General features: G+C 46.1%; 1 protein-coding gene across 1 annotated transcript in view; it reads left to right on the plus strand.

Annotated features, from left to right (window-relative positions):
- Positions 1-27019, plus strand: part of DCAF8 (DDB1 and CUL4 associated factor 8) — a 1751511-nt gene that overhangs the window by 999352 nt on the left and 725140 nt on the right. The window contains exon 9 of the mRNA XM_044059248.1: positions 6968-7025. Coding sequence (XP_043915183.1) covers positions 6968-7025 — 58 coding nt within the window. The remainder of the gene's footprint in view (positions 1-6967; positions 7026-27019) is intronic.

Raw genomic sequence — 27019 nt, forward strand, 5'->3', positions numbered from 1 at the left:
GTCATCACATTTGGGTTATCCCTGCCAGGGTAGCCCTTGGCTGGCCCAAATACCAGAGGTTTAGTATTTCTGAGTCGGTTGCTGTTGCTTCAGGACTGACGTCAGGTCGTCAGTAGTATAAAGTAAGGCAGCCGACACCATTACATCAGTCTTTCTTGCCGTGGAGCCCGAAGCAGAAGCAGTTCGTACGCGTGCCAGTCGGCAGCTACCTCAGTTTCATCTACCGAATTGAAGAAGTTTTCTAAAGCTAAGTACCCTGTTGGGGATCCTTTTTTCTTGCACTAACCGATGTCAGAAAAACGAATAATTGTCTCATCTGTGGAAAGCAAATACCACACCGAAACTTCCATTCTTACTGCATCACTTGTTTAGGCCCAGACCATGACATCCCCCGTTGTCGCTTCTGTACTTTGTTCAGTGCCAGAACTATCTGTCGCCGGGTCCTTATTATAGCCAGATATTTTTGCGTACAGTCCTCGAATTCTGATATGCTTCAGTAAGTCATCCGACAGCAGATCTTCGGAAAAAATGTAAAGATAAAGACAGAGACTGACCGCACAGGTCCAGACCTACCAACGACGCTTCCGTTAAGCTAGTAGTCAGTTCTCCGGTCCTCAGTGAGGTGTTTTTGCAGCCCCTGATGCCCGCTTCTGTGTATTCGCAGGCTGCTACCGAGACCCTTTTGGAGTCCAGTATGCTGCAAAACTCTTCTTCGACTAAGGATCCTGCAGTCTTCTCTACCTTGGATGGGTCCGGAGCTGCTGAGTAGGCACCGGCTTCCGAGGAAGTCCTTCGAACTACCGATTCTCAACACAAAGCAATATCTTTTTTCACAACTACCATTCTTTCAACGACGACGGAATTTCTTAGGCCCAGGGTACGAACCACACCCAAGAACCGATGACCCACTCTCAGGCGCCTGATTCCTTGCCTCAGTGTCAAATGCTTAAAATGGCGGAAGACCTGATAATGCTGATCAGGGGAAGCCAAGCTACCCCCTGAAAAAGGAAAAGAGATCTTTCCCCTGTAGTTCTGTCTGAACAAGAGTCAGATGACTCTGATGCTTCTGAGTATGAAGGCATACAGCCCTTCTCTACTTATGAGGATTCTGATGCAGAGGATTCCATTCCTTCAGCCTCTTCCCCAGAGGATTTTTCCTTTGGGGAAACCCTGCATACCTTAAGGGAGCATTTCCAATGGGAGAGTCAAGACTACCCACAGTCAAAAAAGAGACTCAGGGAATTCCTAGATCTTCCACAGCACAGACCCTTGGCCATTTCCCCAGTCCTGGATGTTGTGGAGGATGTTTTCCTGGAATCCAGCTGGACTCCTGACATCCTCCCCCCTGCACCCAGAAAACCAGACAGGTACTATAGAGTCCCTGACTCACACAAATTTCTTTTTAAAAATCATACTGCTGACCGTGAGGTAATTTCTCAAGGGCCTAAAGGGATTAAAGCAACCTCTGCTAAGAATCCCACCCCCTCAAATAGATAGGGATTCCCAAGCACTAGATAGATGGGGTAAAAAAAGTATACACCTCAGCTACTCTTGCTATCAGGGCACTAAATTTTCAGTACCACATGCTAAAAATTCAGCAACATATCCTGGAACTCCTCAACTAAAAATGTCTTCCTTTCCTGCTTGGGCAGAATCTAAAGAATTACAAGAGTTAATGCATTCTGCAAGTCAAATAACTAAACACACCTTGCACTGTGGTTTTGACGTGCTAGAAGCTTCTTGCAGGGCAGCAGTCACGGGACCTGTCGTTAGAAGGCATGCATGGCTAAAGGAACAGCCCCTGCCAGACCATGTCAGATCTAAATTGTTGGATGCCCCCTTGCACAAAGATAACTTATTTGGCACTTAGGCAGAAGAGGTCTTAAAAAAGATGGAAGAAAAAGCAAAATCTATGCAAACAGTTAAGGATTTCTTGCAGGTCCAGCCACCCATATTCAGCAGACATTGTCCCACCAACACTGGTCCTTTCCTGCTTCCACTAAGCCAGTCCAGCCTAGGCCCCGGGGAACCAGACACCCCAGACAGCAGCCACAGGGAATGCAGAGATCTAAGCAGTGGACTACCTCCACTTCAAAACCAGGGAGTTCTAAGCCACCCCAGTATGGTAAGAACTCACAATGACTCAACACCCCCACCCCCTCCCTCTGCCCACCTTCACTTACCCCTAGGAGGAAAACTCTCCTTTCATGCAAGCACTTGGGCCACCATTACCAACGACCACTGGGTTCTGAACATAGTGTCTCAGGGATACAGATTTTCCTTCCACACCCTTCCAACCCCAAAAGGGTTCCCAGATCTACCTGCAAACCAGTGGGCAGAGGCTCAAAAGCAAACCCTTTCCCTGCTTTCTATGAGGGCAGTAGAGCACGTTCTGCAGAACAGATAGGCCAGGGTTTCTACTCCAGAAAAGAGGGCACCTTTTGCCCCATCCTTGATGTATCCATTCTAAACAGCTTTCTGGTGATCCCAAAATTCAAAATGCTCACTCTCTAGCAGCAGCTACCCATGCTGTCCAAGGACGCTTGGCTAGCCACCCTAGATCTAAAAGAGGCCTACCTCCACATCCCTAACAGGGAATCATGCAGGAAATATCTTTGTTTCAGGGCAGGATCTCAACACTTTCAGTTCTCTGCGCTTCCCTTTGGCTTATCTACTGCTCCCAGAGTTTTCGCAAAATGTCTGGCTCTGGCCATTGCCTTTTGCAGGCAAAGGAATACCCAGATTTACCCATACTTAGACAACTGCCTTATTCAGGCAGATAGTCAGGAAAAGTTGCTCAAGCACCTGGCCTTTGTAAAGACCCAACTAACCTCCCTAGGTACACCATCATGGAATAGAAATCCAAACAGGTGCCCACCCAGAGGATTATCTTCCTGGGAGCAAGCCTGGGCACAGCATCCCAGATGGCATTCCTTACACCAGAAAAACAATTTCCTGACAGCCTACTTCTCTCAACTAGCCACCAGGCCCCAGTTATCAGCAAAGAAGATCCTGCAAGCTCTGGGGTTCATGGCATCTTGCATACTACTCTTTCCATATGCCAGACTGCATATGAGGAAACTTCAGTGGTACCAAAAAAGCCTTTGGTGTCAACACTCTGAAGACCTGGAAACTCTTCTACCTATAATTCGTTGCCTCAGACAGGATTTTATTTGGTGGGCAACAGCATGCTCCCACAACAAGGAACTGCCTTTCTTACTACCCCCTCGCCACCCAGACCCTCACCACAGACTCATCAGACTATGCTTGGGGTGCACACCTGGACAGCAGGTGCATACAGGGCCAAAGGAGCCCGCAGAAAATCCGTCTGCATATCAACCAAAAAAAGATGGTGGCTGTCCAGCACACCTTGATGGATTTTATCAAAACAGACAACACCACTGTGATGTGGTATATCAACAAGCAGGGAGGGACTCACTCCTACCCTCTGTGCAGGCTGACCATGACCCTTTGGCACACAGCCTCTGCCATGCAAGTGCACCTATTAGCGCAATTCCTGCCAGGCTCTCTCAACTCTCTGGCAGATCAATTAAGCAGAAATCCTCTGGACCCACACAATTGACAGCTCAACAAAAGAACCTTCACCCTAATAACTCAGAAATGGGGCACCCCCAAGGTCGACCTTTTTGCCTCCCACACCAACCATCAGCTCAGCAAATTCTGCACCAGAGAGCATCACTGCATGGCTTGGAAAGTGGATGGCCTGTCCTTCCCCTGGGTCAATCTATCGGTCTGTGCCTTTCCTCCAGTGCCTCTCATCCCCAAGGTACTGCTCAAAATAAAGGAGGAAAAACCAAGGACCATTCTTATAGTTCCAGACTGGCCTCGCCAGCACTTGGTACCCCTTGCCGCACAGCACTACCACCATGGGATCTTTCTCAGATTCCAAACCTCCTTACCTAGAGGTAAGGGGAATTCATGCATCCCCAATTGCAGACACTCAGTTTGGCTACTTGACTTATTCCCTAACCCCGAACCAATCTGACAACTACAGTAAACAGGTTCTAGATGTTATCCGTGAGGCCAGACGTCCTAGCACTAGAAAATCTTATGCTGACAAATGGAAAAGGTTCTGCACCTGGATCCAGGCTAAGGGAGCCAATACGGCCCAGCCCTCCCTCCCTCTCATCCTGGATTAGCTGACCTACTACACAGTAGCCTCTTTCTCCTCCATAAAAATACTTTCTTCTGCTATTTCTGCTCATTTTCCCAGTGAGCAGCCCCTTTTCTTACACACTTTGATCAAACCGTTCCTAATAGGGGCTAGCAGCTTGAGGCCTCCCAGAAGGGCACCAACTCCAGCTTGGGACCCTAACTTTGTCTTGGAAAAGCTCACCCTGCCCCCTTTCGAACCAGCTTCTTCTGCAGAGCTAAAATTTTTCTCCTGGAAGACGACATTCCTTCTGGCCATCACTTCAGCCAGAAGAGTCTCTGAGCTGCAAGCACTCATGGCTGTGGAACCCTTCATCATCATCCATGCAGACAAGGGTATCCCTCAGAGCTAACCCATCCTTCATGCCCAAGGTGGTGTCCAGTGTGGCTCTCAACCAATCCATTCATTTTCCCACCTTTTTCCCTAATCCCCAGCACAAGGGGGAAATGATTCCTTGCTCTCTAGATGTGCACAGACAGCTCAGATTCTATCTAGACAGGACTAAATCCTTTAGAAAGTCTGATCAATTGCAGGTTGGCTTTGCTACAGGGGCAGAAGCCAAAACCATCTCCAAACAAACCATATGCAAATGGATAGCACACTGCATCCATTTCTGCTACAAACAACCTGGAAAGTCTCTCCCCCAAGGGGGTCAGGACTCACTCCGCCAGAGCAGCCTCCATCTCTACAGCTTTCCTCAGAGGAGTCCCTACCAGGGACATCCTGGAAGCTGCCACCTGGACATCTGTTCACACTTTTACCAAGCATCACCACCTGTTCCCTTCTCCAAATTCAGGGCAGGGTTTTCCACTGCAGTCTTGCAGGGCATCCTAGCCAGCCCCTAGTGTCTTTGACTGACTCCACCCATTTCCTCAGCTTTGGGAATCAACCCAAATATGAAGACTGCAACAGTGAAACATGAACATAGCACAGTTGTGTACACTTACCATAAATGTAGATGTTCGAGTGTTTTCACTGTTGTCCTGGTTTCCCTCCCTCCTTCCCCCTTTTCTTCTCTTTCCTTACAAGGGGCATATTGGTATTTACTTTCTACTAGTGGGGTTCTTCCCCCAGAACCTGGCTCCTACTTGGGGGCTCCTGACAGGTTAGGGCAAGAAAAACTGATGTAATCACGTCTGCTGCCTTATGTTATACTACTGACGACCTGACGTCAGTCCTAAAGTGACACCAACCAATGCAGAAATACTAAGCCTCTGCTATTCGGGCCGGCTGAGGGCTACACTGGCAGGGATAACCCAAATGTGATGACTGCAACAGTGAATACACTCGAACATCTACATTTTTGGTAAGTGTACACAGCTGTACTTTATTATCCTGAGTATTGCCCCATTTTATCATGATCCGGGTCTTAAGATGTCCATAGTGTCAGTGACTATAAAAAGACTGCTGGTATTAGTAAAAGTAGCAAACTATGGAGGCCACTGCATTGGGTTTTGGTTGTGGGGAACACCTTGGTTGTATCACCTTACACAGGGTTCAACAATTTTTTGATGCTTTGCCAGAAATGGTTAGAGTTCTGGTGGTATAAGGACTACTGTGCATATAAATATAAAAGGATCATAGCTTTTAGTTTCGTTTTAGCTTCCATGAATTTCATAAGATGTTTTAGTCCTAATTTGGTAACACTGTTTACATTTTTGATTCTGATGAGGCCTTGGTGCCTTATTATCCAGTGGAGAATTTTGGACTTTGTCTTCTATCTTATTAGGAGTAGTCTTTATTGGGAGTAGATGAAACTGCATTTTTGAACTGTACAGCGCTGTGTGAATCATGGGTGCATGGTAAAGAACAAGTTTGTCAGCTCAAGTTCTTTGTGGAAGTGTTTGTAGGATTTGGTATCGGTGCAGAACGAGTAGTAGTGTGCAGTTTTTTACTTTTTGCTGAAGTCGGCACACACGTTGGTGGGTGGTCTCACGCATGTGTGTGAGTGGCTCCTGTGCATGTCAGGTTGTGGAGAAGGAGGCTGTTATGACTACTATTGCAGTCTGAGTGGCTCCTGTGCATGTCAGGTTGTGGAGAAGGAGGCTGTTATGACTACTATTGCAGTCTGAGTGGCTCCTGTGCATGTCAGGCTGAGTGGCTCCTGTGCATGTCAGGTTGTGGAGAAGGAGGCTGTTATGACTACTATTGCAGTCTGAGTGGCTCCTGTGCATGTCAGGTTGTGGAGAAGGAGGCTGTTATGACTACTATTGCAGTCTACTTTCCTCCTTCCTTCAGGTTACTGTGGCTTCACAATAGCTTTTGTAGCACAAGAGTTTTTCCTTTGTTGGTAGTTTGAGTTAAATTATACAGAACTAAATAGACCAGTTCTAAAACTTCAAAGATGAATAAGAATTAAAAACTGGACCTTGAAATTCAACACAAGGGGCCAGGGTATGTAGTTACAAAAGAGTTCTGAGAAGGTGCTTGATATGGGCTAAGTTCTTTAAGTGGAAACGAGTTGCCTTCATGGAGGTGATAGCTAGCCTCCATCTGTTACTGTCAAAACACAACAAAATTGTCACTTATCCACAGGCTCTAGCTTATTGCCACCATAAATTATAATGCAAGTTACCAAGCCAGAGGTAAGGATTGAACCCCAAACCCCACAGCTAAGAAGCAGTTTTTTTGGTATGTTTAACATATTAATGTCATAGATAATTAAGTAATTTAAACCACAACATATAGCAAAAAAGCATGTACACATGTATATTTCAAAAAGTAATTGTTTTCTATGAACACCTTGATGTAGCTCAGTTCTTGTTAGATCCATTTTATGTTGTACTCTTTCAGATAAATAGCTCGTCAAAGGCCAATGTAACCTGCCTTGTCTACAGCTATAATGGAGCGGGTAAGTTATAATGGTAGTAAAATTAAATGCATTCTCACGCTGCAAACCTGGAATGATGCTTTAAGGACAGTTTATCTGTACAGTGGCCTTGACTTAGTACTGTTTGTGACATAACCATATGCATGTAATTGTACATAATTTGTCCTTAAGGAATGACTGGTAACTGTCATTAATGTGTTAACTTGTAGTAATTAAGGAGGATATTCTTGAGGGAATGTGACCATAGCAATAAATCGTAAGATTTGACTCCGTCTAACTTTTCATTTTCCAAGTGGAAGCCATTTATTCAGTTTTTATTGTTAGTCAGCAAAACATCAGATGTTCTTAGTGTTTCACTGTTGCAGTCATCACCTGTGGGTTATTCCTGATGTCGTAGCTCTCAGCCGGCCCGAATACCACAGTCAGTGTTTTTCTGCTTTGAATGCAGTTGCCTGTAGTCTGACGTCAGGTCGTCAGTGCTGTAAAACAAGGCAGCCGATGTCGTTACATTATTTTCTTGCTTTGGAGCCCATAGCAGAAGCAGTTCACACGAGTGCCGGACAGTCACTACCAGAGTTTGAATTTCAGTTGAAAAGGTCTATAGCCAAGTACCCCGTTGGGGACCTTTTTTCTTGCACTAACTGATGTCCAAAAAAGTTAACAATTGTCTTGCCTGTGGAAAGCAGATCCCACACTGAGACGTCCATTCTTACTGCGTCACTTGTTTAGGCCCAGACCATGTCGCCCGTACTGTGCCCTCTTTAATGCGAGAACCATTCGCCGTAGAGCTCTTTTTGTAGACTGTTATTTTCGTGTTCTGTCTTCGCATTCCAATGTGGTGTCCATCAGCCAACAATCCGTGGACATTCTGAAAAATGCAGAGATAAAGATAGAGACAGACCTCACAAGACTAAGCCTTCAGACGACGCTACCACTAAGCAGGTAGTCAGTTCTCTGGAATTCAGTGAGGCACTTTCGCAGCCCCTGATGCCAGATTCAGTGTCTACGCAGGCCTCTACCGAGACCCTTTTGGAGTCTGGTATGCCGCAGAAATCTTTAGTCTTCCAAGCCTTTGGCAGTCTCTGCCTCGGTTGGGTCTAGAGCCGCTGCGCAGGCACCGGCTTCCAAGGAGGCCTTTCACACTACCAAATCTAGTCAAAACCAATGTCTTCTCATCCGAATACCATTTCTTTCAGACTGTTGGATTTTCCCAGGCCTAGAAGCCAGGCCACCCCTAGAAAATCTGCTTCTAACCACCATCTTGCTCCTGCTCCACCACCCCAAGCACAAATGCTTAAAATGGTAGAGGATCTCATCTCCCTTATTCGGGGTAGTCAGGCCACTGCTTCTAAAAGTAAAAGGCACTCTTCTCCAGAAATTATGCCAGAACAGGATTCCGAGGAATCTGACTATTCAGATTTTGAAGAGGAACAGCAACCTCTGTCTCCTTATGAGGATTCAGATGCAGAGAAATCCATCCTTTCTGCTTCCTCTCCAGAGGACCTTTCCTTCGGGGAAACCCTTCACATCCTTAGGGAACATTTCCAGTGGGAATCTCAGGACTTCCCCTCAGTCTAAGAAAGGACTTAAGTTTCTGGACCTGCCCCACCACAGACCCCTGGCCATCCCCCCTATATTAGAAGTGGTGGATGACATTTTCCATGAATCCAGCTTAGCCCCTGGTGCCCTCCTGCCTGTTCCCAGTAAACCTGACAGGTATTACAGAGTACCGGATTCTCACAAATACCTGTACAGAAATCCTGCTGCAGACCCAGAGGTCATTACACAGGGACCTAAAGGAGCCAAGACTAGTTCTGCCAAGAATCCTATTCCTTCTGACAAGGAATCCAGAGCTCTGGACAGATGGGGTAAAAAAGTATACACCTCTGCAACCTTAGCTATCCAAGCACTCAATTGTCAGTTCCATATGTTAAAATATCAGCAACACACTTTGGAACTATTAAAGAAAAAGATTTCAATCTTTTCTGACTGCCAATTCAAAAGAGTTAGCAGATTTACTGCACTCTACTTGTCAAGTGGCCGAACACTCATTACACTGTGGATATGATGCTCTAGAAGCCTCTAGCAGGGCAGCAGTAACAGGATCTGTTATTAGGAGACATGCATGGCTGAAGGAACAACCTCAACCTGATCATGTCAAGTCTAAACTTATTGATGCACCCCTAGATAAGTAACGCCTGTTTGGAGTCAAAGCAGAGGAGGTGCAAAAAAGTTGGAAGACAAAGCAAAATCTATGCAAACAGTAAAAGATTTCTTTCAGGTTCAACCTCCCAGATTCAGCAGGATCTTTCCCTCTAAGCACTGGTCCTTCCCTGCACCTAGATGACAGGGCCAAAGTAAGCCCCAGGACAGACCATCCAGGCCCCTATCCCAGGGCCAGCAGAGAAGCAAACAGTGGACCCACTTCCACCCCAAAGGCAGGGAGTTCTAAGCCACCCTTCTATGGCAAAAATTCAGAATAACTCCCCCTACGCCCTCTGCCCTCCCTTCACTCACCAAAAACTAGGAAGAAGGCTCTCCCTCTTCAAAGAAAATTGGATTTCTGTAACAAAGTACCAGTGGGTCTTAAAAATTATTCCAGACTATTCCTTGTTCCCAGAAAAGAGGGCACTTGGCACACCGTCCTGGATCTATCCATTCTGAACACACCATTGGTGGTCCCCAGATTCAAAATGCTCACTTTGCAGCAGCTGCTTCCTATGCTAACAAAAAATGCCTGGCTAGTGACCCTAGACCTAAAGGATGCCTATCTCCATAAGGGAATCCTGCAGGAAATTCCTGCGCTTCAGAGCAGGATCACAACAGTTTCTGTTCTCTGCACTGCCCTTTGACCTATCTACTGCGCCAAGAGTATTCACCAAATGCTTAGCCCTGGCCATAGCATTTTGCAGACAAAGAAATATACAGATTTACCCTTACTTGGGCGACTGCGCATTCAGGCAGAGTACAAAGAAAAGCTGCTCCAGGGCCCTTCTCTTTGTCAAATCCCTCCTAACTTCTCTAGGGTTCACCATCAACGAGAAGAAATCAAAGCAAACCCCCACCAGGAAGATCATTTTCTTGGGAGCTGTGCTAGACAACAGCATCCCAGATGGCCTTCCTATCCCCAGAAAAGCAGAGCTTCCTGCCTCTCTAGTTTACCCAGCTAGCTTCCAAAACTCACCTCACCGCGAGGAAGTTCCTGCAAGCCCTGGGATACATGGCATCTTGCATACTTCTAATTCCTCTGGCCAGGCTTCACATCAGAAAGAAATGATGGCAGTACAAAAGGCTCTGACATCCTTCAAACCCCATCTCAGGCCAGGTGTCCTCCTCCTAAAAACAGACACCACCACAGTAATGTGGTTGTGGTTTATCAACAGACAGGGGGGACACAATCTTACCCTCTTGTGCAGACTAGCCATGCACCTCTGCCTAACAGCTGCCTCAATGGGTCTACACCTAATTGCCCAATACCTACTAGGAGTCAACAACACCCTGGCAGACCACCTAAGCAGAAACTTACTGGACCCCCACGAATGGCAGCTCCACAGGGAAATCTTTCTGCAAATCACTCAGGAGTGGAGGACCCCAGAGGAGGATCTCTCTGCTTCGCACCTCATCCACCAGCTGCCAAGTTTCTGTACCAGGGAGCATCACCTCCTAGCGTGGAAGGTGGATGCTTTGACCTTCCCCTGAAACTCCCTCGTGTATGCGTTGCCTCCTCTGGCTCTAATTCCCAAGGTACTGATCAGTATAAGAGAGGAGAGACCAAAGGCCATCCTCATTGCTCCAGATTGGCCCAGGCAGCATTGGTACCCTTACTGCACAGCCTGACCTTACAGCCCCCCCATGCAGCTTCCCCTGATCTCAGACCTCTTGACCCAGATGAGGGGGGAGGTACTGCACCCAGACTTGCAGACTCAGTGTTTCAGCATGGATTATACCTTAAAAGCTAACCAAGAGTCCCTGTAAAGCAAACCGGTCTTAGACATCATCACAGAGGCCAGAAGGCCCATCACCAGAAAAGTCTTATGCAAGGAAATGGAAAAGATTCTGCTCCTGGAGCCAGTCCAGAGGGGCCAGTACTTCACACCCTTCCATCCCTCTTATCTTGGATTACCTAGCGAAGTTGCTTAATAGTGGCCTCTCCTTATCTTCTATTAAAATCCATGCCTCAGCCATTTCAGCCCATTACGATTCAGACCTACCCCTCTTCTCTCATCCTTTGTTTAACCAGTTCCTCAGAGGGGCTTCTAATATCAGATCTTCCAGAAGGCCCCCATGCCACCCTGGGACCTGAATTATGTTTTAGAAAAACTAACCTTACCTCCTTTCGAACCTGCTGCTTCAACAGAATTGAAATACCTCTCCTGGAAGACTGCCTTCCTACTAGCTATCATCTCGGCCAGAAGGGTTTCAGAACTTCAGGCACTTATGGCTGTTGCACCCTTCATCATTTTCCATGCAGACAGGGTCTCCCTCAGGACTAATCCCTTCTTTATGCCCAAGGTGGTATCTGATGAGACCCTCAACCAGACCATACACCTACCCACCTTCTTTCCCAACCCTCAAAACAAGGGGGAAAGAATTCTGCACTCACTAGACGTGCACAGACAGCTCACATACTATCTAGACCATACTAAACCCTTCAGAAAAACAGACCAGCTGGTTGTCAGCTTTGCCCCAGTGGTAGAGGGGGAAGCCCGTTTCCAAGCAAACCATTTCTAAATGGATGTCACACTGTATCCATTTCTGCTACAGACTACATGGGAACCCCCCCCAAGTCTATCCGTACCCATTCCACCAGGGCAGCCTCCACTTCCACAGCATTCCTCAGAGGAGTCCCCACCAGGGACATCTTGGGAGCTGCCACCTGGACTTCTGTCCATGCCTTTACAAAGCATTACCACCTACCTCTTTTTTTTCTGGGTCTAGGGCAGAGTTTGCCTCTGCAGTTCTGCAGGGCTTGCTGACCCATGCCTAGGGCTCTAACCTATTCTTCCACCCCTCTCCTCAGCTTTGGGAATCCTCCCACAGGTGAAGACTGCAACAGTGAAACACAAAGAAAATAGTACAGTTGTGTACACTTACCATAAATATAGATGTTGAGTGGATTCACTGTTGCAGTCCTGGATGATGTCCTTCATGGATGCATCTGCAGTCATAACAAGTGGGTTGTCCTGTCGTCAGGCAGCCCTGCAGTCGGCCGGATTCCAAAGTCCGGGTCCGGCTTCGGCTGATGTCGCACTCCCCCGACGCCATCTCTGTTGGTTCGGTATAAAAGCATCAGCCGACGCCATTTTCCTCAGTCTTTCTTGCCGTGCGCCCAAGCAGAAGCTGTTCGCAAGTGCCGGTCGGTCGGATCCAGAGATTACTTCTACCGAATACTACCAAGACTTCTAAAGCTAAGTACCCATTGGGGACTCTTTCTTGCCTCAGCCGATGTCAGAAAAAGTTAACAATTGTTTAACCTGTGAAACAAATACCTCATAAAGATTTCCACTCTTACTGTCTGCCTTGTTTAGGCCCAGCCCACGTAGCAGCCTGTTCGCCTGTGCCTCTTTCAACCGACGAACGCAGGCGTCGGTCGGAGTTTGCAGAACAGTTTTTCGGTACTGATTTTGCGTACATTATGCCGCCGGATCCTCCGACTACCCAATCTTCCAAAACGCAAAGATAAAGACCGACTTCGCGGTCCGCGTTTCGCCGAAACCACGGCAAAGCAAATCATGAGTGTCTCGGTTTCGGCGAAACCGAAAACTGCTCAAAGTACAGCTGAACCTATTCTTACAACTGAGGCCCCTGCTACAATTCTTGAATCGACCTCAGAAATTTTACCCACTACGGTGGTTGACTTATCAGACACCATCCCTTGGATGTCTCTACCCCAGCACGTGGTGCTGCTAGGCCTCCAGCAGCCATGTCCATTAAGGCCTTCGCCAGGGCTAAAGCAGCCAAGACTACTAAATCAGTGCCTGTTAAACCCCCTCATCCAGGCCCTCTTCTAGTTCTCAAATGCTTTCTTTGGCAGAAGATTTAATTTCTTTAATTAGAGGATCTCAATCTCACCCAGACAGGGCCTCTCAGCCCCCAGAGAAGAGACCTAGGGCAGAGCCCCTGAGCCAGTGTCTTCTGATGATTCTGCTGATGAATCAGACATAACTGACCAGCCTGAGGCTCCCTTCTCCAATTTTGAAGATTCTGATGCTGAAGAATCCATTCCAGCTGCTTCCGCACCAGAAGAATTCTCCTTTGGGGAAACCTTGCATGCCATGCGAGAACAGTTCCAATGGCAGCAACAGGATTTTTCAGACTCCAGAAAAGACTTAGGACCTTTCTGCACCTCCCACAGCACAGGCCCTTAGCTATACCTCCTGTTCTCTCTGTGGTGGATGATGCTTTCAATGATGTTTGCTCCGCTCCAGATTCTTTACCCCCAGCCCCTGCCAAACCAGACAGATTTTACAGGGTGCCAGATACTCATCACCACCTTTACAAGGCCCCACTTGCAGACCCAGAAACTATATCCCAGGGTCCCAAGGCAGTAGCCGACCACAGCTAAAACCCTATTCCTTCTGAAAGGGAAGCAAGGTCACTAGACAGATGGGGTAAAAAGGTCTACACTTCAGCTACTCTCTCAGCTAGAGCTTTAAACTGTCAGTTTCATGATACAATACCAAGAGTTTATGCTTGATCAGTTAACTAAAAAACTAACTACTGATGAATCTCTTGATAAGAAATATGTATTAGAGATGGTAAATAACATACAACAGGTTAGCAACCATTCCTTAAAATGTGGCTATGATGCACTGGAGGCTTCATTTAGATCAGCCATGACAGGCACAGTGATAAGAAGGCATGCATGGCTAAAGGAACAAGCTTTACCGGATCATGTTAAAGCTAAGTTGCTAGATGCTCCTATGGACAAGACAAGTCTGTTTGGTACACCTGCCCAGCAGGTTATGAAGAAAATGGAAGAAAAGGCAAAATCTGTTCAAACTGTTAAAGATTTCTTGCAGGTTCAACCCCAAGGTTTAGCAGGAACTGGCCTGCCAAAATTGGTCCTTTCCTGACTCCACAAAATTTCAAAGGGCAGGAATAGACGTTCCAGAGGCAGAAACCAATCCAGAGGAGGTGCCTACAGAGGACGACAGTGGCAAGGTAACAACAGAGGCACAGACACAGCCACTGCCACTACATCAGCACAACCACAGTGACTTAATCCTAAATCCACCTACCAGGGAACAAATAGCAGCTCCTCTAGGCGGAAAGTTAACCTTATTTTCAAAGAACTGGCACTACATAACAAAAGACCAAGTGGATTTTACAAACCATAGATCAAGGTTACGGTTTCACTTCCACACTTTACCAGTCAAAAGAGGAATGCCAAATCTACCTCCAAATCAAAAACAGAGGCTCTACGCCAGATAATGGAGTTAGCAAACATGAGAGCTGTGGAAAGAGTGCCAACAGCAGAACAAGGAAAGGGTTCTACTCCAGACTATTCCTAGTTCCAAGAAAGGAAAAAGTTGAGACCAATTCTACCTGTCCACCTTAAATACATACATCATTGTCCCAAAATTCAAAATGCTGACCCTACAGCAACTTCTTCCCATGCTGGGCAAGGAGTCTTGGCTGGTAACTCTAGATCTCAAGGAGGCATACCTGCACGTCCCCATTCGACCAATCTGCAGAAGATACCTCAGATTTCTTGCAGGATCAGAGCACTATCAATTCTCAGCATTGCCCTTTGGCTTATCTACTGCGCCCAGAGTATTTACAAAATGCCTGGCATCAGTAATCGCCCATTGCAGACTACAGGGAATTCAAATTTACCCATACCTGGACGACTGCCTGCTACAAGGGGACAACAAAAGCAAGCTGACAACAGATTTACAAAGGGTCATTTACTTGCTACAAGGACTGGGATACACAGTCAATTTACAAAAGTCAAGGCTGATACCATCCCAAACAAGGACATTCTTGCTGGAATTGGACACAGTACAACAAATGGCATTCCTGACTACAGAAAACAAAAGAACTTCCTCTTTACTTCTTGGCACTAACAAAACTGAACAAGTTAACAGCAAGAAAATTTCTACAGGCCTTGGGCTTCATGGCATCATGCATAATCTTGGTCCCATTTGCCAGACTACATATGAGGAAACTACAGTGGTACCTAAAGAATATATGGTCCCAACACAGACACAGTCTAGAAACAGAAATCCCACTAATTCCATGCTTAAAACAGGAGTTCCTATGGTGGGCTCATATTAGAAGTGGTGGATGACGTTTTCCATGAATCCAGCTTAGCCCCTGGTGCCCTCCTGCCTGTTCCCAGTAAACCTGACAGGTATTACAGAGTACCGGATTCTCACAAATACCTGTACAGAAATCCTGCTGCAGACCCAGAGGTCATTACACAGGGACCTAAAGGAGCCAAGACTAGTTCTGCCAAGAATCCTATTCCTTCTGACAAGGAATCCAGAGCTCTGGACAGATGGGGTAAAAAAGTATACACCTCTGCAACCTTAGCTATCCAAGCACTCAATTGTCAGTTCCATATGTTAAAATATCAGCAACACACTTTGGAACTATTAAAGAAAAAGATTTCAATCTTTCCTGACTGTGCCAATTCAAAAGAGTTAGCAGATTTACTGCACTCTACTTGTCAAGTGGCCGAACACTCATTACACTGTGGATATGATGCTCTAGAAGCCTCTAGCAGGGCAGCAGTAACAGGATCTGTTATTAGGAGACATGCATGGCTGAAGGAACAACCTCAACCTGATCATGTCAAGTCTAAACTTACTGATGCACCCCTAGATAAGTAACGCCTGTTTGGAGTCAAAGCAGAGGAGGTGCGAAAAAGTTGGAAGACAAAGCAAAATCTATGCAAACAGTAAAAGATTTCTTTCAGGTTCAACCTCCCAGATTCAGCAGGATCTTTCCCTCTAAGCACTGGTCCTTCCCTGCACCTAGATGACAGGGCCAAAGTAAGCCCCGCAGGGACAGACCATCCAGGCCCCTATCCCAGGGCCAGCAGAGAAGCAAACAGTGGACCCACTTCCACCCCAAAGGCAGGGAGTTCTAAGCCACCCTTTTATGGCAAAAATTCAGAATGACTCCCCCTACGCCCTCTGCCCTCCCTTCACTCACCAAAAACTAGGAAGAAGGCTCTCCCTCTTCAAAGAAAATTGGATTTCTGTAACAAAGTACCAGTGGGTCTTAAAAATTATTCCAGACTATTCCTTGTTCCCAGAAAAGAGGGCACTTGGCACACCGTCCTGGATCTATCCATTCTGAACACACCATTGGTGGTCCCCAGATTCAAAATGCTCACTTTGCAGCAGCTGTTTCCTATGCTAACAAAAAATGCCTGGCTAGTGACCCTAGACCTAAAGGATGCCTATCTCCATAAGGGAATCCTGCAGGAAATTCCTGCGCTTCAGAGCAGGATCACAACAGTTTCTGTTCTCTGCACTGCCCTTTGACCTATCTACTGCGCCAAGAGTATTCACCAAATGCTTAGCCCTGGCCATAGCATTTTGCAGACAAAGAAATATACAGATTTACCCTTACTTGGACGACTGCCGCATTCAGGCAGAGTACAAAGAAAAGCTGCTCCAGGGCCCTTCTCTTTGTCAAATCCCTCCTAACTTCTCTAGGGTTCACCATCAACGAGAAGAAATCAAAGCAAACCCCCACCAGGAAGATCATTTTCTTGGGAGCTGTGCTAGACAACAGCATCCCAGATGGCCTTCCTATCCCCAGAAAAGCAGAGCTTCCTGCTTCTCTAGTTTACCCAGCTAGCTTCCAAAACTCACCTCACCGCGAGGAAGTTCCTGCAAGCCCTGGGATACATGGCATCTTGCATACTTCTAATTCCTCTGGCCAGGCTTCACATCAGAAAGAAATGATGGCAGTACAAAAGGCTCTGACATCCTTCAAACCCCATCTCAGGCCAGGTGTCCTCCTCCTAAAAACAGACAACACCACAGTAATGTGGTTGTGGTTTATCAACAGACAGGGGGGACACAATCTTACCCTCTTGTGCAGACTAGCCATGCACCTCTGCCTAACAGCTGCCTCAATGGGTCTACACCTAATTGCCCAATACCTACTAGGAGTCAACAACACCCTGGCAGACCACCTAAGCAGAAACTTACTGGACCCCCATGAATGGCAGCTCCACAGGGAAATCTTTCTGCAAATCACTCAGGAGTGGAGGACCCCAGAGGAGGATCTCTCTGCTTCGCACCTCATCCACCAGCTGCCAAGTTTCTGTACCAGGGAGCATCACCTCCTAGCGTGGAAGGTGGATGCTTTGACCTTCCCCTGAAACTCCCTCGTGTATGCGTTGCCTCCTCTGGCTCTAATTCCCAAGGTACTGATCAGTATAAGAGAGGAGAGACCAAAGGCCATCCTCATTGCTCCAGATTGGCCCAGGCAGCATTGGTACCCCTTACTGCACAGCCTGACCTTACAGCCCCCCCATGCAGCTTCCCCTGATCTCAGACCTCTTGACCCAGATGAGGGGGGAGGTACTGCACCCAGACTTGCAGACTCAGTGTTTCAGCATGGATTATACCTTAAAAGCTAACCAAGAGTCCTTGTAAAGCAAACCGGTCTTAGACATCATCACAGAGGCCAGAAGGCCCATCACCAGAAAAGTCTTATGCAAGGAAATGGAAAAGATTCTGCTCCTGGAGCCAGTCCAGAGGGGCCAGTACTTCACACCCTTCCATCCCTCTTATCTTGGATTACCTAGCGAAGTTGCTTAATAGTGGCCTCTCCTTATCTTCTATTAAAATCCATGCCTCAGCCATTTCAGCCCATTACGATTCAGACCTACCCCTCTTCTCTCATCCTTTGTTTAACCAGTTCCTCAGAGGGGCTTCTAATATCAGATCTTCCAGAAGGCCCCCATGCCAGCCTGGGACCTGAATTATGTTTTAGAAAAACTAACCTTACCTCCTTTCGAACCTGCTGCTTCAACAGAATTGAAATACCTCTCCTGGAAGACTGCCTTCCTACTAGCTATCATCTCGGCCAGAAGGGTTTCAGAACTTCAGGCACTTATGACTGTTGCACCCTTCATCATTTTCCATGCAGACAGGGTCTCCCTCAGGACTAACCCCTTCTTTATGCCCAAGGTGGTATCTGATGAGACCCTCAACCAGACCATACACCTACCCACCTTCTTTCCCAACCCTCAAAACAAGGGGGAAAGAATTCTGCACTCACTAGACGTGCACAGACAGCTCACACTATCTAGACCATACTAAACCCTTCAGAAAAACAGACCAGCTGGTTGTCAGCTTTGCCCCAGTGGTAGAGGGGGAAGCCCGTTTCCAAGCAAACCATTTCTAAATGGATGTCACACTGTATCCATTTCTGCTACAGACTACATGGGAACCCCCCCCCCCCAAGTCTATCCGTACCCATTCCACCAGGGCAGCCTCCACTTCCACAGCATTCCTCAGAGGAGTCCCCACCAGGGACATCTTGGGAGCTGCCACCTGGACCTCTGTCCATGCCTTTACAAAGCATTACCACCTTCCTCTTTTTTTTCTGGGTCTAGGGCAGAGTTTGCCTCTGCAGTTCTGCAGGGCTTGCTGACCCATGCCTAGGGCTCTAACCTATTCTTCCACCCCTTTCCTCAGCTTTGGGAATCCTCCCACAGGTGAAGACTTCAACAGTGAAACACAAAGAAAATAGTACAGTTGTGTACACTTACCATAAATATAGATGTTGAGTGGATTCACTGTTGCAGTCCTGGATGTTCTTCTTGTTTCATTGTTGCAGTCATCACATTTGGGTTATCTGCTTGCAGTAGCCCTCAGTCGGCCTGATTATCAAAATCTTGTGTCCTGCGTCAGTTGCTGTCTCATCTTCCGTGACGTCAGGTAGTTGGGGGTATAAAACATGCAGCCGATGCCATTACATCAGTCTTTCTTGCCTTGCAGTGCCCAAAGCAGAAGCAGTTCGCAAGTGCCGGTCGGCCGACTCCTGAAATTTTCGTTTTCGAGTTTCAGAACCGAAGTCTTCAACTAAAGCTAAGTACCCCATTGGGGAAACTTTTTCTTGCTCTAAACCAATGTCAGTAAAAGTCAATTGTATTTTTTGTGGAAAGCAAGTACCTCGCAAAGATTTTCATTCATACTTGTGTAGGCCCTGACCACAAAGTACTTTGCTGTCAGTTTTGTGCCTTATTTAAGCAACGAACTATTCGTCGTCTGTATATTTTTGCTTCTAAATATTTTGGTGCTCGGTTCAGTTATCCAGATATGTCTTCGGTAAGCCATCCGACTACCGACATTCTGAAACAAATGCTAGGATAAAGACAGACAGGCCGCCTAGGTCCAAAGCTGCCAACGATGCTTCTCCTAAGCCAGTTCGCCGGTACTCAGTGAGGCACTTTCGCAACCCCTGATACCTGCCACTTCAGATTTGCAGGCCTCTACTGAGACCCATTCGGAGTCCAGTATGCCGTGAGATGCGTACCTGCGGATGTCTCTACCTTGGATGGGTCCGGAGTCGCTGTGCAAGCACCGGGTTCTAAGGGTGTATTCAGGCCTACTGACTTGCATATTAAAACAACGCCATCTTCTTCTTCAAGGCCTAAAACTCGAACTATGCCTAGAAAACCGATGCCCAGACCGCATGGTCATGCCTCTATGCCTAAAAACAAGATGATAAGAATGGCTGATGACCTTATTACTTTAATCAGGGGAAGCCAACCTTCTCCCTCTAAAAGACCTAGGACTGAATTTGCGTATGATACTTCTGACCAGGATTCTGAAATTTCTGTTTCCTCTGATGACCAGGATTTACCCTTATCTACCTATGAGGATTCTGATGCAGAGGACTCTATTACCTCTGCTTCTCCCCCCAGAGTATTTCTCTCTTGGTAAAACCCTGCATACTCTTAGGGAGCACTTTCGCTGGGAAAGCCAGGATTACGCTGATTCTAAAAAGAGGCTTAGGGATTTCTTACTCCTGCCCTAGCACAGGCCTTTAGCTATCCCTCCTGTACTAGACATTGTTGATGCCTTTTCTGAATCTAGCTTGGCCCCTGACTCTTTACCTCCTGCTCCCAGAAAACCTGATAGATATTACAGGGTTCCTGACTCCCACAAGTTCCTTTTTAAAAATCCTACTGCGGATCCTGAGACCATTTCACAGGGACCCAAGGGCATCAAGGCTACTACTGCCAAAAATCCCACCCCCTCTGATAGACTCCAGGACACTGGATGGATGGGGTACAAAAGTATACACTTGTGCAACTTTGGCCATTAGGGCCTTAAACTGCCAGTTTCCTATGTTAAAGTATCAGCAGCATATCACTGGATTGCTTTAACAGAAAATGATGTTGATTCTTGACTGTGCTGAAAGTAAGGATTTACAGGATTTAATGCATTCTGCTGAACAGGTTGTAAGCATACTTTGCAGTGTGGTTTTGATTCACTAGAGGCGTCTTGCAGGGCTGCTGTCACTGGGTCTGTACTTAGAAGGCATGCTTGGCTTAAGGAGCAATCTTTGCCAGATCATGTTAAAGCTAAATTGCTGGATGCTCCCTTAAATCAGGAACGCCTGTTTGGCAACAAAGCAGAAGTAGTTCTTTAAAAGATGGAGGAAAAAGATAAATCTATGCAAACTGTTGAAGATTTCCTACAAGTACAACCTCCAAGATTTAGTAGGCATTGGCCCTCTAAGAATTGGTCTTTCCCTGCCTCTTCCAGGCCTTCTCAGTCCAAACCCAGAGCCAGCAGAACACCCAGGCTTCAGTCCCAGGATACGCACAGGACTAAGCAGCGTGGGGCTCCCAATTCCAAATCAGGGAGTAGTAAGACTCCCCCCTATGGTATACTGTCTCAATGACTTAACTTTAAAACTTCCAAACACTTCTCAACTGACTGCTCCTTTAGGGGGGAAAGTTTGCTCTGCAGGCAAAAAATTGGGAACTCGTTACCCAGGAAAAATCGGTGTTAAATATATTGTCCCAAGGTTACAGATTTCACTTCCACACATTACCAACCCCAAACGGTTGGCCATATCTACCTCCAAATCAGTGGGCAGAGGCTCAAAAGCAAGTACTCTCTCTCTTAAGCATAAAGGCTATTCAAACTGTAGCAGATGAGGAAAAGGGACAAGGTTTCTACTCGGGACTGTTCCTGGTACCCAGAAAAGACAACTCTTGGTGTCCTATCCTGGATGTTTCCATACTAAACACCTTTTTGGTGATTCCAAAATTCAAGATGCTAACTTCACCAGTTACTTCTTATGCTAGGCAAAGATGCCTGGTTGGCAACAGTGGATTTAAAAGCTGCCTAACTGCACATCCCAATCAGGGAATCTTGCAGAAGATACCTACGTTTCAAAGCAGGCTACATGCACTATCAGTTCTCTGTACTGCCCTTTGGCTTATCTACTACACCCAGGGTATTCACTAAGTGCCTAGCTCCAATTATTGCATTTTGCAGGCAAAGAAATATTCAAATGTACCCATACCTGGACGATTGTCTAATTTTGGCAGAAAGCCAGGGCATACTTTTGAATCATCTGGCATTTGTACAAAAGGTGCTAACTTGCCTGGGGTACACCATAAACTAAAAGAAATCACAGCTGGTACCCTGTCAACAAATTATATTCCTGGGAGCAAGCGTGGACGCAACTTGCCAGGTGACTTTCCTCACGCCCGAGAAACAAATTAATTTGACAACTTACTTCAAACTAATGGCCTCCAAAACCCTGATATCTGCAAGGCAAATACTGCAAGCCTTGGGGTTCATGGCCTCCTGCATTCTACTAATTCCATATGCAAGACTGCATATGAGGAAACTACAGTGGTACCTAAAAAGCCTATGGTGTCAGCATTCCTCAGGATCTAGAAGCAATGCTGCCTATCATACCTTGCCTACAGTTAGGCCTCTGCCCACCAAAGGAACTATCACCAAAACAAGGGACTACCGTTCACTCTACCCCCTGCCACCCAAACTCTAACAGACACATCAGACTGCATGGGGGCTCACATGGCAGCGAAGTGCATTCAGGGCAAATTGAACCCAAGTCAAATGCACCTGCATATCAATCAAAAGGAATTGTTAGCTGTACAGAATGCTCTGACAGCCTTCAAGGACCACATTCTTCCAGGACAATTAATGGTAAGGACGGGCAACACCACTGTTATGTGATACATAAACAAGCAGGGAGGTAACCATTCTTACCCCCTCTGCAGACTAACCATGGCTCTGTGGAACCCAGCCTTGAGCTACGAAGTTCAGTTCCTGCCAGGAAAACTAAATACACTGGCAGACGAACTCAGCAGAAATCTCATGGACCCACACAAGTGGAAAGTGGAACCAAAGATTTTCAACATGTTGATAAACAAATGGGGGAGCCCAGATATAGACCTGTTTGCCTCCCCCCAGAACTACCAAGTGGACAAATTCTGCCCAAGAACTCCCCACAGACAAGCTTGGAAAGTGGATGCTCTGTCCTTCAGCTGGAAAAACCTATCAGATGTTCATCGTGTTACCCTGCTGCAGTCATCTCACAGGCAGCTTCGTTACTACTTGGACAAAACTAAGGCTTTCAGAAAAACTGACCAGCTCTTTGTATCCTATGCTACAGCTTCTCAAGGGAAGGCTATATCTAAGCAAACCATTTCTAAATGGATAGGTCATTGCATACGTTTCTGCTATACCCATCATGGGAAACCAGTTCCTGCTACCATTAGATCCCACTCTACCAGGGCAACAGCTACCTCTACAGCCTTTCTCAGTGGGGGTCCAACCAAGGAAATTTTAGAAGCTGCAACTTGGAGTTCAGTACACACCTTTACCAAACACTATCACTTACCTCTTTACTCTAAGTCCAGGGTGGGCTTCACCACTGCAGTTCTGCAGGGCCTTATTGCCTCCACTAACCCTCTATGATACCTCCCCCCTACTGATTGCACCAGACTGGCCACGCCAATACTGGTACTTCCTCTTGCGCAGTTTTTCACTGCTGGCTCCATGGCACCTGCCTCAGACCCCTACCCTGCTGTTACAGCAGGAGTGCCAGATTCTGCACCCTCAACTTCAAACCCTGAGCCTGGCTAATTTCCTAATCTCTCCATTACCATCCCTCAGTAAACAAGTGTTGGATGTCATTTTGGAGGCAATGAGGCCTAGTACTAGAAAATCTTGTACTGAAAAATGGAAAAGATTCTGCGCCTGGAACCAAACTCAAGGGATGCGCACAGCAGCACCCAATTTACCTCAGATTCTTCAATACTTAACTGAGATGCTTCACAAGGGCCTTTCTTTATCCTCCGTCAAAATTCACACCTCAGCGGTTTCAGCTCATTACAACACAGAACCACACCTCTTCTCTCATCCACTGCTCAAGCAGTTCCTCAGAGGGGCCAAAAACTTAAGACCACCCAGGAGAGCCCCAACTCCAGCCTGGGACCTTAACTTTGTTTTCGGAAAACTCACTCTTCCTCCTTTTGAGCCAGCTGTAAGTGCAGAGTTAAAATTTCTTTCTTGGAAAACAGCCTTCCTTTTAGCAATTACTTCAGCAAGAAGTGTATCTGAACTACAGGCCCTTATGGCAGTGGAGCCTTTCATCATCTTTCATGTGGACAGGGTGTCCCTCAGGACCAATCCCTCCTTCATGCCCACGGTTGTATCCAGTGTGGCTGTTAATCAGTCCATTCATTTGCCAACCTTCTTTTCTAATCCACAGAACAAAGGGGAAAGGATCCTGCACTCCTTAGATGTGCACAGACAACTTAGATTTTACTTGGACAGGACTAAACCTCAAAGGAAATCTGAACAACTGCTGGTGGCAGTTGCTGCAGGGACAGAGGGGAAGGCTATTTCAAAGCAAACCATTTCTAAATCGATAGGCCATTGCATTAATTTCTGCTATAAACACCATGGAAAACCTATCCCACAGGGGATTGGACCCCATTCAACCAGGGCTGCATCTACCTCTACAGCTGTTCTCAGAGGTGTACCTACCAGGGACATCCTAGAAGCTGCTACCTGGAGTTCTGTACATACTTTCACCAAGCATTACCATTTACCAATTTTCTCTAAATCCAGAGCTGGCTTTACCACTGCAGTCTTGCAGGGTCTTATAGCTGGTCCTAATGCTATCTAAATGATTCCTCCCATCCTTTGCTTTGGGAATCTACCCAATTGTGTAGACTGCAACAGTGAAACACGAAGAACGTAGTACAGTTGTGTACACTTGCCATAGATGTAGATGTTCAAGTGTATTCACTGTTGTGGTCCTCCAACCCCCTGACTTCTTTTGGCTATTCCTTTACTGTCCTTTACTATGCTTAAAAGCTTTTTGGTGTAGTTGCTTTTTTGTTGGAGGTGTAACCTTGTATATGTATATATATTTTTAATTGCATCCCATTAGGGGGGCACCTGACATCTGGTGCAAGAAAAACTTGCTGCATGCTTTATACCCCTGACTACCTGATGTCACGGAAGATGAGACAGCAACTGACGCAGGACCCAAGACTTTGATAATCAGGCCGACTGAGGTTAGATAACCCAAATGTGATGACTGCAACAGTGAATACACTCCAACATCTACATTTATGGTACGTGTACACAACTGTACTTTTTCCTCCATCCATCCCCTTTATATCATGTCCCCTAGGGGGACATAAGCTTCCCATGGTGTTTTTTAGCCAGCAGGACCGCTTTACCTTATTTTCTTGTGCTTCTGACGGGTTAGGGGAAGAAAAACTGATGTAATGACGTTGGCTGCCTTGTTTTATAGCACTGACGACCTGATGTCAGACTACAGGTGACTGCAGCTGAAGCAGAAAAACATTGACTGTGGTATTCGGGCTGGCCAAGGGCTACCACAGCAGAGATAACCCACAGGGTGATGACTGCAACAGTGAATACACTCTAACATCTACATTTATGGTAAGTGTACACAACTGTACTTTAGAGTGATTTTAAATGTGAGTAATAGCATGCCAAGGTTAATTGTTGTTAACTGTGACTCAAAATTGCAAACTAAATGTCACATAAATAAGACTCAGAAAGTTGCAGAGGCAGAAAAAGTATGTACAAAAGGAAGAAAAATAAAAATCTGAAGTGGGGGTTTGAGCACTGAAATCTTTAAATAACATCAGTATTCTGGTTAAAATACTTAGCTAAACAGAATTACTTTTGTGAATAATTTATAATTCATTACTTCAGTATTTTGAGATCCAGAGTATTTGCCTTTTTTCATTGTAAATAAAACACCACAAAAGAATTGAACTCCAGTTTCTAGTAATGCGTTTACTTGCTACTGTTAAAATAATCTGAAGCGAGAAAAATGTATCTCTTTAATTCTTTTTTCAAGTAAAATTAAAAGTTTAGTAATTCTGAAATTGTCTGACCCTAGAGTTAGAGCAGATTTGTACTTCATTCCATAATTGTTTTAAAGTCTCTTTAATTGATGGCAGGTATGTACCCAAGAAGACTGAATGCTGTAATTAAATCAAAAGGTGCTTCAACAAAGTATTAGTTTAAGGGTGTGCACACTTATGCAACCAGCTTATTGTACGTTTTTTATTTTTTATATTTTTTCCCGTAACAGATTTGTTTTCAGTTTAATTGTACAGGTTATAGGTCACATTAAAGGTGGGAAAGTTTGAAATTAGTTATTGTGGTCTCATTCTTTTATATCACAAAAACCTGGCATTTTAACAGGGGTGTGTACTCTTTTTCTATCCACTGTATTTTGCTTTTTCACTTTTCTAAAGATCCCACTTCCTTTTATTTTATTTCCTGTACAATATTCAGTTCTTCAGTTACAGTTGGTTTACGATGTTCTTCATCTCACATTGCTGCAGTCCTTACTCTTGGGTAGTCCGCTGTCCTCGGTCGGCCCGAATATCAAAGTATAAGGCTGACGTCGGTCAAGGCGCATTTGACTGACATCAGGACGTCAGGGTACAAATGCGCATGACCGACGTCATATCCTCAGTCTTTTTTGCCGCATGGTCCGATGCAGAAGCAGCGTTGCAAGTGCCGTTCGGCGTTCTGAAATTTTTCGAATTCGGAGTTTCAGACCGAGTCAAAGTTGGCTAAGTACCCGTTGGGAATATTTTAGTTTTTCTTGCCTCAGTGGTTTACCGGATGTCAGAAAAGTGAATAACTGTATTTCTTGTGGGAAACAGATACCGCATAGAGATTATCATACTTTGTGTATTCCTTGTTTAGGGCCTGAGCACGACGTTGTTGGGTGTCGCTCTTGTGCTAGATTCAATAAGCGCACTATAAAGAGAAGGTTAGATTGTGCCAGTTTAGTCTTCGGGAAGCGGTGCAGTTATAAAATGCCGTCGGATGCTCCGACGCTTCTTCGAAGAAGCGCAAGGACAAAGCAGCTAAACCTAGGCTAGAAGAACCGTCTGTACCGGACGCCGGTTCTTTAGAGGTGTCGGTGGAGCCGGTGGTTCCGCCGGAGGTTTCTTTGGAGTCCCAGGGAGAGACTTTGTTATTGCAAGATGTGGCCTCTCAGGAGGCAGGTCAGGCTGAAGGGGCTTCTCAGGTTACTATACTCCCCTCCCTTCCTAGGGTGGTTAGGCCCTCTCCTTCTGTTTCCAAGGCTTCCCCCAGAGGCAGGCCAGGTTTAGCTTCAGTTGGTGTCACCCCTAGTTCTTCAGGAACTGTGCCCAAGAAGCATATGCTTAAAATGGCAGAAGATTTGATTACTTTGATTAGAGGTTCTTTGCCCCCTCCTGATAAGAGACCTAGGGTGGAACCTGAACTAGGGAGTTTTGAGCAGGCTTCGGATGTTTGAGTCTTCGGCTGAAGATTTGCAGGAGTATTCTCCTTATTCTGATTCTGATGTGGATGATTCTACTCCTTCTGCTTCTCCTCCTGAGGATTTTTCTTTTTCAGAGACTCTTCATTCCATGAGGGAGCATTTTAAGTGGGAAGGTCAGGACTTCTCTGATTCCAGGAAAAGGCTTAGGGAATTTTTGTTTTTACCCCAGC

The sequence above is a fragment of the Protopterus annectens genome, chromosome 17.part0 (genome assembly GCF_019279795.1).
Source record: "Protopterus annectens isolate FY-2018-M chromosome 17.part0, PAN1.0, whole genome shotgun sequence".
Taxonomy (NCBI): Eukaryota; Metazoa; Chordata; order Ceratodontiformes; family Protopteridae; genus Protopterus; species Protopterus annectens.